At 38.0% G+C, this 12,918-nt stretch overlaps 1 protein-coding gene across 2 annotated transcripts in view; it reads left to right on the top strand.

Annotated features, from left to right (window-relative positions):
• LOC125334157 (transformation/transcription domain associated protein) overlaps positions 1–12,918 on the top strand; it is a 77,815-nt gene that overhangs the window by 28,444 nt on the left and 36,453 nt on the right. For both annotated transcript variants that reach the window (XM_048320716.1, XM_048320717.1), the window contains 15 exons: positions 1,556–1,675; positions 1,992–2,111; positions 2,467–2,631; positions 3,047–3,228; positions 3,500–3,698; positions 4,109–4,237; positions 4,857–5,123; positions 5,669–5,875; positions 6,760–6,918; positions 7,006–7,140; positions 7,319–7,429; positions 8,275–8,421; positions 9,180–9,393; positions 10,071–10,196; positions 11,870–12,016. In XM_048320716.1, coding sequence (XP_048176673.1) covers positions 1,556–1,675; positions 1,992–2,111; positions 2,467–2,631; positions 3,047–3,228; positions 3,500–3,698; positions 4,109–4,237; positions 4,857–5,123; positions 5,669–5,875; positions 6,760–6,918; positions 7,006–7,140; positions 7,319–7,429; positions 8,275–8,421; positions 9,180–9,393; positions 10,071–10,196; positions 11,870–12,016 — 2,428 coding nt within the window. The remainder of the gene's footprint in view (positions 1–1,555; positions 1,676–1,991; positions 2,112–2,466; positions 2,632–3,046; positions 3,229–3,499; positions 3,699–4,108; positions 4,238–4,856; positions 5,124–5,668; positions 5,876–6,759; positions 6,919–7,005; positions 7,141–7,318; positions 7,430–8,274; positions 8,422–9,179; positions 9,394–10,070; positions 10,197–11,869; positions 12,017–12,918) is intronic.

Genomic DNA, 12,918 nt, shown 5'->3' on the forward strand with positions numbered 1-12,918 from the left:
TTATGAGAGGGTGGAAATTTCCATGGTCAAAATTCTGTCTTATGGCCTAAGAGGACTTTATAGCTCTAGAGGACTTCATAGCTTGGTAGCTTAAATACTGAAAGTGGTTTTGTAATTGATGCTGGCCAAATTTGTCTTCAAAGGTGCTAAAATATTGTTTCCCTTGACTTACTAATCTCTATTATCTTTCTATTCAATATAAATATTTGAGCAGCTATGTCTGATCAATGTAAAAGTAGAAAAAAGGATGCTTTTCATCCTGGTTCCTTGGAGGGCAGTTCAGAGCATGTGAGGTGCTCATTGTCTCCATTTTTTTTGAGATGAGAAAGTAACTGTGCTGAAGTTAGACTGCAGCCTGAAGAATAGCATGTACTGATTGGTACATTTATTTGATATTTTTGTGGGCTTTTTCCTTTCATGCTGTGACTTCTGTTTTGGTTCAGCGGGCCACGGAAGGGGTAGAGGTGGGAAACTCGGTGGAGGCACCAGGAACTTTTTTTGTTGTCAGAGTTTCCTTTTTTGTTGTTGTTGTTTTGTTTAGTTTTATTTTTTCTTTTAACTTGTGGTTTGTTAGTTTTATCACTGTGTTTTGGGCAGAGTGCATTGTGCCTTTGAGTGCAGTGCTGTGAATTGTCTTCTCTTTGACTGTGGCAGGGCTGTTTTGATCACGTTGCTGTTAAGGATGTTGAGCATGTTTGTACTAGGAGGAGCAGGATTTTCAGTTTCTGTGGAGGCATAAATGGTTTCAAAAGGTTTTATGTATTCTCAGCCCTGCACTTCAGTCCATGAGAGGAGTCTTGTGGGGTCTGTCTGGACAGATCAGGTTAAAAGAGTGGAACCTAATGCTTTATGTTTAAATTCAGTTGAGAAAATGCAATGTACTTGACAAAAGCACTGGAACTTGGTTTTAGAGAGATGGTGAGGGTGAATGTATTGTTTTGTTTTTTCCTTTCCCTTTTCTTACTGAATGAAATCCACACTCTAGCTAACTGAAATACAGTCTCTATTTAAATCACACAATGAAAAAGAAGTGTTAAATTATTTTGGACTCCTGGAGAATTTAATATCTAGTGGGAGAACAGAGCTGACTTTTAGTAACCAGCTATTTGCAAGATAGACTGAACAGTGCTGTGAGAAAGCTGTCTCTCTTTCTCTTCATGCGTAGTCTGGGGGTGTGGGGTGTATATGAGAAATGTTTTAGGGGGGAAGGTCTGGCTGTTTGATGCATGAGCCACTTGGTGTAGAGCAGTGAGCACTCCTAACTCCCCCATCAGCAGTATCATTACAGTGTTTAGCTCTTACCTGTAAAACACCACTCTACTGGCAAAGAAAATAAAATTTAAACCATGATATTACCAGAGGGGGAAGGGCAGACTTCCACAAGTGCAGTTTTTTCATGCATTATGGTAAGTTGATGCTGTATATGTGTTAACCCTTTGCATTTGGCTGCTGACTGTGCTAATATGGAGAGGATAGAAGAAGTAAGATGTGTGATACTGTTTTTATACATTATAGCCAGTAATATTTGTTTAACTGTGTTTCTTTTTACCTGTAGGAAATGAAGATTTGTTCAGCAATTATAAATTTATTCCATCTGATCCCAGCTGCCCCACAGACTCTGGTTAAACCTCTCCTGGAGGTTGTTATGAAAACAGAACGAGCAATGTTAATTGAGGTAAAAGTGGAAGTTGACACTGCTGAACTTTTTGCTTTATAGTCTTCCTAAACATCAGTATATAATAATTATAATATTTTAAATATGGTGTGAGAACATTTGATGTAATATGCTCTTCAAGCCTTTAGGAGGTAACATTTGTCTTATACCCTTAGAAGGGAAGTTTTGAAAGTGTCAATAAATTCTCATCATGCAAGTTCTGAACATTTTGTATCTGCATAAATGCCAAGTCAAATGTATTTTTCTGAGTGGTAGTAAATTAGTAGAAAATACTCTATAGTCTGCATTTTTAATTTAAGGTTTATGAATTTTTCAGGCTGGCAGTCCATTCAGGGAACCACTGATAAAGTTTTTGACACGTCATCCATCCCAGACAGTGGAGCTGTTCATGATGGAAGCCACTTTAAATGATCCACAGTGGAGCAGAATGTTTATGGTAAGCTGTGTGGGGAAAAGAGCAGGAAAAACCCTCAACTTGGCAAATCTGATGAACAAAAGGGTTTCATCTTTTTGCATCTTTTTTGTCCTGTATGATCTTGTAGTCCTTAGTTATGGTATTACTCTTGGCTGCAGGGCTCCTGTTCTTGGTTTTGTATTTGTTTGTCCTGAAGTGTTGATTTTATACCTTTCCAGATCATGTAAGGCTATTACTGAAGTGTAGATGTTATTTTTATATACATGAAATATAACCTCTGCAACTTCAGTGTGGAACATAAAAGCTACAGGATGATATAACCACCTGGTATTTCACCTTTTAAAGGTTATTAAAATTATTTCTTCCCCTTTTGCAGAGTTTCTTGAAACATAAAGATGCCAAACCTCTGCGGGATGTACTGGCAGCTAATCCCAACCGATTTATCACCCTGCTGCTGCCTGTGGGCACCCAGGCAGCCGTGAGACCCGGCTCCCCCAGCACCACCACAATGCGTCTCGATCTGCAGTTCCAGGCTATCAAGGTATCCATTTATCCTTGTTTGTCTCTGCACTGGGTAGTTAAAACCCCTTCAGCTACAAGCCTCTTACATCCAGGCTTTCAACGTGTGTGTGTGTGTGTCTATTACATACAAAAGCTCATAGAAAAGCACTTGTAAAAATGTGGAGTGTTTGTAGTCAGAGTTGCTCTGAGAAGGGAAAAGAGACTCAAATTAACTATGCTTTCTTTGTCAAGTAGGATACAAGAGGAAAGCATGACAACAGAAACAGAAATTTATTTTATTTTAATTCAAACTATTTTGTATTTTAGTCTTTTGTTTTGCTGTTGAATATTTTAGAACCCTTAATTGACCTTAAACAAGTGCTTGTATATCATTGTTTCTCCTGACAGATCTCTTGTGTGTTGACTGTGCACTTGTCTTGTTTTGCTTTGGACAGATCATAAGTATTATTGTTAAGAATGATGAATGTTGGTTAGCAAATCAACACTCCTTGGTGAATCAGCTGAAACGTGTATGGGTGAGTGAAGCTTTTCAGGAGAGACATAGGAAGGAGAACATGGCTGCAACAAACTGGAAAGAGCCCAAGCTGTTGGCCTATTGCCTGTTGAATTACTGCAGGTACGTAAAAATCTTTGTCTCCTAGACCCTGCATGCATTTTTTTAAAATTTTAGTTTTAAAAATACTGTAAAGGTATATGGGGCTACTAAAAATGGTTTGCAGTTATTGAAGAGAAAGTGTAATATATTTCATAATACTGCCATTAGCTCTAAAACCATGCCTGTGGTACTGGCTGCTCTTGCTTCTCTGCTCCTTTAAAAGATTAGTTTCATCAGCATGGTAATTTGTGTATTTTTTCACAGAAGCTTTGTATTTTATGTGTTTTCACAGAAGGAATTATGGTGATATAGAGTTACTCTTCCAGTTGCTTCGGGCTTTTACGGGTCGATTTCTCTGCAATATGACTTTCTTAAAGGAATACATGGAAGAAGAGATCCCCAAAAACTACAGTATTCCCCAAAAACGGGCTTTGTTCTTCCGGTTTGTAGACTTGAATGACCCAAACTTTGGAGATGAGCTCAAAGCCAAGGTAACTAAAGCAATTAAATCAAAGAAGCCTGGTATTTAGGTTTAATTTTCTTCTTGGGAACTAGGGCAACAAAACTCCTTACTTAAATGTCAACGAGTTTGATAATTGGCAGAGTCATTTAGGTGAAAATATCATACCTGAAGAAGAGCAATAATAAACAGAGACAGCAATTCATCTTGCTTTCAATGCTGACTGCTTTAGTTTACACTTTCTAAGAATCTTTGCCCTTGGAAGGAAGGAAGAGGGGAAAAAAAATCTGTGTGTGTCTTCTTCTTGGGGTTTTATTTATAATTTCCTTTTGTAACACAGTGTGTCCAGCAGGCAGGTTTGCATGTGACAGTACTTGAATGTTGGCTGCTATTAGAAGAATGGGACAGTGCAGTAAAACTTCTTTTGTTTTTACTCTGTAGGTGCTGCAGCATATCCTGAATCCTGCTTTCTTGTACAGTTTTGAAAAAGGAGAAGGTGAACAGCTCTTAGGCCCCCCAAACCCAGAAGGAGATAATCCAGAAAGTATCACTAGTGTTTTTATAACAAAGGTAACAATCTTTGTTTACATTGAAGTATTTGAAAATTAAAACAAAAAGTTCTTCCTCTCATTTGACTTTTCATTCTGATTTGAATTAGTTGTTCTCTTCTGAATATTATGGTCTGTTACATCAAATTGCTTCATAATGTTGAATGTGGGATCCATCAGTGATCAGTAGGACTGGACTACAATTTTCAGTTTATGCTGTTTTCAGAAATGGAATGTGTCTTTGGAAATGGGCCTTACTTGGCTGTAATCCCAGTCTTTTTTATAAGGACAGCTTTCCATGAGCCAACATCAATGTCTTTCTAATTCACTGCTGTTTCGTGGAACCAGTCAGCAGTTATAAAATGCATGTTGTTGAAGTTGAGGGTTGGGGATTTTGATTTATTTATTTTTATAGGTTAGCACTTTGAGAGTTCCCAGATGTGCTTATTATTTAGAAGTTCACAGTTCAGGAGGTGGTTTTGTGGGTACTAATCTGAGTCAAGAAAGTAATTACAGGTTTTTAGTCTTCTTAAAAACTGCTCAAAAAGCAAAAATTTGTGACTTTGCCTTTATAATAATAAAGGTTGTCTTTCTTTTGTTTTCAACTTCATTCCCTGTTCTTTGATCATGCCTGGAACTAGGTACTTGATCCAGAAAAGCAGGCTGATATGCTGGATTCTCTGAGGATCTATCTCCTGCAGTTTGCCACGCTGCTGGTGGAGCATGCCCCCCATCACATCCACGACAACAACAAGAACAGGAACAGCAAACTGCGGCGCCTGATGACCTTTGCTTGGCCTTGCCTCCTGTCCAAGGCCTGCGTGGACCCAGCCTGCAAGTACAGTGGCCACTTGCTCTTGGCTCACATCATTGCCAAGTTTGCCATTCACAAGAAGATTGTTCTGCAGGTATTGACCATGGGCTTGTGTTAAGTTCCATAGTGTGCTTTCTTTTATTTTAAGATTCAGAGTAGAACCTGCACGGTGGTTTTGAGTACTGAGTGTAGTTCAAACACCCCAAACAAATGCAGAAGCAGCAGGTCAAATGTTTAATACAAATTTACTTGGGAATAGGAGAGTATAGAAAGAAGCGTGAAGACAAATGAAAGCAGGAAGGGCAAGTAGTACAAGTAGACCTTTTGGTTGAATTAACAAAATTTGGAGTGTTTCTTCATTTAAGAGACAGACACTTCAGTTGAGGCACAATATGGGGACCAAGGGAAAACTTCAGATTGGACAGTGGAGAGGGAGGAAGAAAAGGGAATGTAAAGGAAGCAGAAATGTATGCTCTGTGCTTCTGCTGATGACGTATCATGATATTTTTAACAAATTATGGGCCTTGAGAGAGAAACTGTTTTTTAGAAAACATACATTGTAGTTTTCCTTCCTTTAGAAGTGCTTTGTGTTTGTAAATACTTACAGTATTAATGTTGATGAGAAACTTTGCTGTTCAGGTTTTTCACAGCCTTCTCAAAGCCCATGCAATGGAGGCCCGCGCTATTGTCAGGCAGGCCATGGCTATCCTGACTCCAGCTGTGCCTGCTCGGATGGAGGATGGACACCAGATGCTCACTCACTGGACACGAAAAATCATTGTGGAAGAGGGTCATACAGTGCCCCAACTAGTACATATTTTGCACTTGATAGTACAACATTTCAAGGTACTTTTACTGTTATTCTGGTACTCACTGTATCTCCTGTATCAAGGGAGTAAACAGAAGTTTGATTAGAAAAATGGCATAATCTGATTTATATGGTTTAGCTTCAAAATGCATCATTTGTCTGTAAAGATACTTATCTATAACTGAATACAACTATTTAATAGAAAATGATTTATTAAGCTCTCTCATGATTAAAGTTAGCACTTCAAATGTCAGAGTCTGCAAGATGAATTCATGACACATGCATCAGCAGTGTTCTTTAACAGGTCTGTGAAGATTCTCGAAGAGTTCTTTAAAAAAAGTGCAGAACCATATTCTTTGCCATCCTCCAGTAATCCTTGTATGTTTGACTTTATATATTCTGTGGTATTAACTAGGTAACTATTGTCTCCAGCTAATGTATGTTGGGAAACATTAAACAAATAGTGCAATATAGGGGAATAGTGCAGAATGTCAACACAGGAACATTTTTGAAAACACCTATTAAAATGCAATCCAAAGGGACAGCTAATATACACATTTTCAGGAACTGATGCCTCAACAATTCTTGAAAGAATATCTGAGTGTGTTAAAATGTACATTGAATCTCTTTAAAAAGCTTGGAAAAAAATTGGCATGATTGGTCCTCAAGAAAAATCAAGACTCTTAAAAAGAACATGTTCATTTGGGTGCATAAAATGAGTAGTCACTACTGAAAGTTGTAGCCAAAATACTATTTTCAATGCACCAGTTGCTTTTCCATATTGCAAAATTTGAAGTGGTACAGGTTTAGCAAACTTTGGGATTGATGACTGTTTTACAGTTTTGCTTTATTTCCACTTTGTAGGTTTTTTGTAGAATTTTATTGGTTAATGACTAACATTTCTGTGAAACCATTTTTTCAGGTTTATTATCCTGTGAGACATCACTTGGTTCAGCATATGGTTAGTGCCATGCAGAGACTGGGCTTCACTCCCAGTGTTACAATAGAGCAAAGAAAACTAGCTGTGGATCTTGCTGAAGTTGTTATTAAATGGGAATTGCAAAGAATTAAAGATCAGCAGGTAGGAAATCAAAATAAATGGGTAAAGATTGAACTGTTCCACGGTTGAATGTAGTTTTTTTTAACATGCACATTGCTGATATTTCAGCCAGATTCAGATATGGACTCAAGTGCAAGTGGAGAAGGAGCAAGTTCTGCCTCATCTGCTGTTAAAAGAGGATTGTCTGTGGATTCTGGCCAAGAAGTAAAACGCTTCAGGACAGCTACAGGAGCAATAAGTGCTGTAAGAAAAAAATCTGGGTTTATTCAGAGACTCTAAGCAGTGTAGTGTAATTGTTTTTTCCACATAACTCAAAACTCCCTAAATTAAAGGTTTTAGCTTTAGAAAATATTTAAAATCTGTTCTTGTTGTTTTCCTCCTTCAATCTTGCTGATGGCTTTTGTGTTTTGTGTGCATGCAGGTGTTTGGACGGAGCCAGTCCTTGCCAGGAGCTGATGCCCTTCTTGCCAAGCCCATTGACAAGCAGCACACAGATACTGTCGTGAATTTCCTGATCAGAATCGCTTGCCAGGTAGTGAGGTTGTTCTGATATGCCAATAGCAGTGTGGCATTAGCAGCCAAACCCATAAACCCCTCTTTTCCCACGGGTCCTTTTAGGCTTGGATTATTCTAATGTTTCTATACTTTGTTTTCATGATTAATTTACATATTTGGGTGATGCTGCAAAGTATGCTCGTTCTATTGCCTAGGTTAAATGACCAGAATGCTGTATCCCAAAATATTTAGAGAGTTTTATAGGGAATGACTGTATCTAGCGGTAATGATTGTAGATGTATTTTCAAAATCCAGTATATGGAATTAGTTTCCTGCAGCATGCAGAACTAAAGCTTTTTACCAAATTTTGAGGGAATTCACTCTACTAGAATGGGGAAAATTATCTGGGTGTACCTCAAGGCTGACAAATTTTATGGCTTCTGCTCCTGCAGGAGACTCAGCTGGTAAGTAGCATGGGATTTTATATACCACAGTCCATTGCACAAAGTAGATGTGCTCTTAAGTATAAAGATGAATTGAGTAAAGAGCTGCACATGTTTATGGATACCTTGCAAGCAGTAAAGATTAACCATCTTGAGTATGTTCAGAGTTGTAGTAATAAAGGATGGGGTGAAAATTTTTTTAAAATACACCTTTGATGGTGTAATTTGGGTGATTTGGGTTAATTAGCAAGCAATTTAGACAGCAGTTCTGGTGTTTACTATTAGTTTTCAGCTTTTTTTACATTAAATACTGTACTGATAAAACTACTTAACTCATCCATTTCAGAAATAAGAAATTATATGCTTGCATGGAATGCATAATAAATTAATGAGTTGGTTCCAAAAGGGTGTCATTTTGTTAACTTTGATTAATTGCTAGGTAAATGACAACTCCAACACTGCTGGGTCCCCTGGGGAGTTGCTGTCTCGCCGCTGCGTCAACCTCCTGAAAACAGCTTTGAGGCCAGACATGTGGCCCAAGTCAGAACTGAAGTTGCAGTGGTTTGATAAGCTGCTCATGACTGTGGTAGGTAACATTTAGTCCTGTAGCTCTTTAGGTTTCCCTGGCATGTGAGATGATTGAATACTAGTGATATCTGAGTATAGATTTTTACAGGACTAATCTTTTCTTCTTTGTAGTGAAATAAATAGCTCGTTAAGTGTGTGAATTGCATCAGTGGTTATAATTTGTAGAGCTGCAGTACTTACTGGTTGGTGTGGTTTTTTTATTTTTGGGGTTTTTTTTTCTTAGTAGGAAGTTTTACAGATTTGATTCCATTGATGCCTAGTTTTTTGACTACATTATGGGAGTATGAAGTCCACTGAAAGGCAAGCTCCCTGTAACAGATGATACAACACTTTGTATATTATCTATATCCTCTCTTCTGTCCTTTAAACTATAACATCATAAAATACACTGGTTTAGCTTAACTTCACTGATGGCCTGTCTCTGAAAGGTGTTGACAAAGAAATAAAACATCATCCTCTGTTGAAAGCATTTCTAACTAGCAGGGTTGCAGACAGATTTCATACCCTAGGATCACAAAAAACACCAGAAGGAACATACCTGTACCTGCTTAACTAACACTGTTATGGTTAAAGACTCTATAGTTGCCTGGATTTTTAGAGTTTTATGATGCATGACTTACTTCAGATATTGACCTAGAACATCACTGCTGTAGAAACCTCAATCTGACAGGTTTTAACAGATTTGATCTGAATTTAGTAATCTGTGTAATTCTTGTTTTCCCCTGCTCACTGCCTTTTTGTATGTTTTCTCTTTAGGAACAGCCCAATCAGGCCAACTTTGCCAACATTTGCACTGGCTTAGAGGTCTTAAGTTTCCTGTTGACTGTGCTGCAGCCCCCTGCTATCCTGAGCAGCTTCAAGCCACTACAGCGAGGGGTAGCAGCCTGCATGACCTGTGGGAACACCAAGGTGTTGAGGGCTGTCCACAGTTTGCTGTCTCGCTTGATGGGCATTTTCCCCACAGAGCCAAGTGAGCGCTGTTTTCTTCCTCCCTTTATCCTTTATTGCTGCATAACTTAAGTGGTTGAGGGTGGGATGAAGGCACTCTTTGGAATGTGCTAATATTCTGTTTTATGATTCCTGCGTTTAATGGTCCATTTTGGCTTGCACTTTGAACCTCTGATTAAAAAAGGAAAAGCTGAAGTAAGTAATCATGTGGAATACATCATTATCCGTTGACATAAAAACTTAATAACCTGTGGCTGTCATAACTTTAGTTCAAGAAATGCATGCTATGAATTTAATGTATTTTTGCAGTTAAATTTTTCAGCTTCAGAAGTGCAATTTTTTAGTTGTTAAGCTTTGCTGTTTTGCTGAAACAAGGAAGGGAGATAAAGTGTAAAAGAGAAAGGCAATAGGTAATATGCTGTGTCTTAATAGAAGCTAATTTAGATAATCTTTTCTTGGTAAAAAGTAGGTCAATAATGCAAGACTGCTCATCAAATTGAGTTACTCAGAAGAAGTGGTACACTATTATAAAAGGCATACTGGTATAATAAAGAGGTTTATATAAGTGAGGAAGCTGTCTGTTTGTTGACAAGATAAGACTCCAGTGCTGTTTTAGTGACTGTAGCTCACAGTGTAACTGTTCTTTGCCTGTTCTGTGGATAATGTTACCAAAAGTAAACACACCTCTAAACTCTGCAGGTACCTCAAGTGTAGCTTCCAAGTATGAAGAGCTGGAGTGCCTTTATGCTGCAGTTGGGAAGGTTATCTATGAAGGCCTGACTAATTACGAAAAAGCCACCAATGCCAACCCTTCCCAGCTCTTCGGTACGTGTCCCACATCCCTGGCAGCTCTGTGGGAATGCCCCTGGATGAGACTTGTCTTTGTCAGGAGCTTCCCTTTTCCATAAGGAAATGGCAATCTGATCTAATGCAGAGGAAGCTGTGGGAAGCGTTTCAAGCTAACTTGTGAGATGAGCTTGGGATGTCAAATCTGTGAAGAAAGGGAATGGAGGGGGCTCATTGCATTCTGTCTTCTCCCTGAGGTGACTTGGGAGCAACTACTGGAGGTGGGGAGCTGCAGATCTGCTAGGTGGGAGCCTTTTGTATTCAAAGTGCATAGGAAAAAGCTACAGTATTGAAAATAGCTAAAAAAATAAAGTAAAAGTTACTGGAAGCTTCTTACATGGGAAAAACCAAATCCTGCAGGTCCTCTGAGATACAACAGAATAGTTTAAGGAATCTGTGTAAACAGTCTTATGTGTTCCTGCCTTTCTTTTTAATTTTTTTTAAGCCTTATTTATTAGCTGATTTAGATGGTGTATTAAGATTTATGTATTTCTAGATCTTCAATTCTCAGTAATCAAGAAATTACAAAAATACTATTTTTTCTTGGGTGACAAAATCTGAATTTTTAGCATAGACCATTCTGAAGAGCTGAAATGTTTTTCTTTTCTTGTTTTTTTGTACTTACTGAACTGCTAGAGAACTCAGCTACACAAAAGAATGACAAAGATGTATTGGAATAATAGAGTTTGGCCCAGAAGTGGTTGTGTTGGTAATACAGACCTGAAATTGTACAATATTGGAAAACCTGCTGATTTAAATGGCAAATGTCCTTCACTATTCTGTTCTGTGAGCTGTGTAGATGGTTGTAATTTCACCTTGGGAATTGCCTATTTGTCAGATGTCAGGACGTGCTTTACATCAAACTAACCATGAAAGATGTTTCTTACATTTTGTCCAGAGCTCCCTTAAAAACAGCAACACAATCAAGTTGTCAGGAGGTGCATTTTGTAGTAATTCTGTGGCTCAGAGGCTGGACTTTGTGGGCCAAATTTTGTGCCCATTTGAGCATAAAAAGAAATCAAAACTTTGGCAGGAGCCATTCAATGATCAGAGCTCTGTGATGTGCTCTGTAGATATGTTGAATTAGAAAGTTGCAGGAGGTATTTTTTCAGTGGGTATAATTTTACAGGATGTGTGTGCTTTTTCTTTTAAAGAGTGAAGTAGTCAACTTAGTTAACGTCTTCAATCTACAGAAACTGATTTATGAAACTTTATAAATTTTCTAGATTAGAAAAGCAAAATTATAATTTTTAAATTTATTTTATTTTTAATGACTAAACCCAGGCCTAGTCATCTAAGAGTTTGTCTACTTTGCTACTAAAAGACGTGCAACATCGGGTGTAGTTACATTTTTTTCACAGTCTTGGGGAAATATTTGCTCTCAATTCCTCCCTTCTTGTCCTCCCTTTTTCCCCTTGCTCTTCATCACACACTTTTATATATAAAACTCTGAAATATTTTGATTAGTGCAAAAGTAACCTTTTAGACTTAGTCGAAGGACGAAAGTTGAGACTGAAATTTTTCTGCAAATCTCTCCAGATTTCTAATGTTTGTGACTTGGGTAGTCCCATCCTTCTTTCATGGCATCCATACCTTACTCAGGTCATGCCCAAGGGAAGTTTTACTTCCTGAAGTCTTGTTTTTATCTCTAGGGACTCTGATGATTCTGAAATCTGCGTGTAGCAACAACCCCAGCTACATTGACAGGCTGATCTCAGTTTTCATGAGATCCCTGCAGAAGATGGTCAGGGAGCACCTGAACCCACAGGCCACAGCAGGAACAGCAGAAGCAAACACAGGTATTACATTGTACAGTCTGTTAATGATTGGAAGTGTTATAAAGCATTAAAATATCTTCATCCTAAAGGGATTCAGGTGTCTTTGCAGAGTTGGTGTGCATTGTTACTTGTTGAAAAACACTTGAGCCTTAGTGAGTGGAATTACTGAAGTAGTGAGAGCTAAAAATGCACTTAGGAGTTCCAATTACCTGCTTAGTATATGAATTTCAGTATTAGCCCAACCTTCTCAGTGGATGGTTAGTGAAGTAGCTGTTGAGCTGCAGCATACACAGAAATAGTGACATTCTTCAGGGCTTTATAGTGTTGATGGGAGACAGGCTGAATTTTTTTGATTGCTCTGTGCTTTCACTTTTTTTTGCTCCTTCCTATTTTATAATGATAGAACAACTGTGAATTAACTTGTTGGAGCTGATGCTTTAGTTTTTATCTTAAAATAGCATCTTTTTGAGTTTGTATAATTCTGTCTGTTGTCAAATGAATTAGGTCATGAGTCATTGAAAAAATCAGACGTTCTCGTAGAAGAAAATTCAGTGCTAGTAAAGGGCCTTGTAATTTACTAATGAATAAGCTACTGAAGAAAACACTTTGAAAGAATTGCTGCTGTTAGATTCCCAGCCCATACTTTAATTAGGTAAATGAGAACCTTGTAAATTTTATTAACACTGAGAAACAATTGGAAAATTATTAAACTTGACAGATAAGCAAGTCAGGAAATTAGCTGAACAGAATTAGAGAATTAGCTGCATCATAGACAATTTCTTTTACAAAGTTAATTGTAGTTTTTCAGAATTAGGGGTCTGTAATACCTTTTACTAAAGATTTGCAGAAAGGAAAAACAGACTTGCCTTTAGGATTTTGAATGGATTGGGTTTTGAAAGGAGTCACAGGGTCATAGAATGGTT

This window comes from Corvus hawaiiensis, chromosome 16, assembly GCF_020740725.1.
Source record: "Corvus hawaiiensis isolate bCorHaw1 chromosome 16, bCorHaw1.pri.cur, whole genome shotgun sequence".
In the NCBI taxonomy this organism is placed as follows: Eukaryota; Metazoa; Chordata; class Aves; order Passeriformes; family Corvidae; genus Corvus; species Corvus hawaiiensis.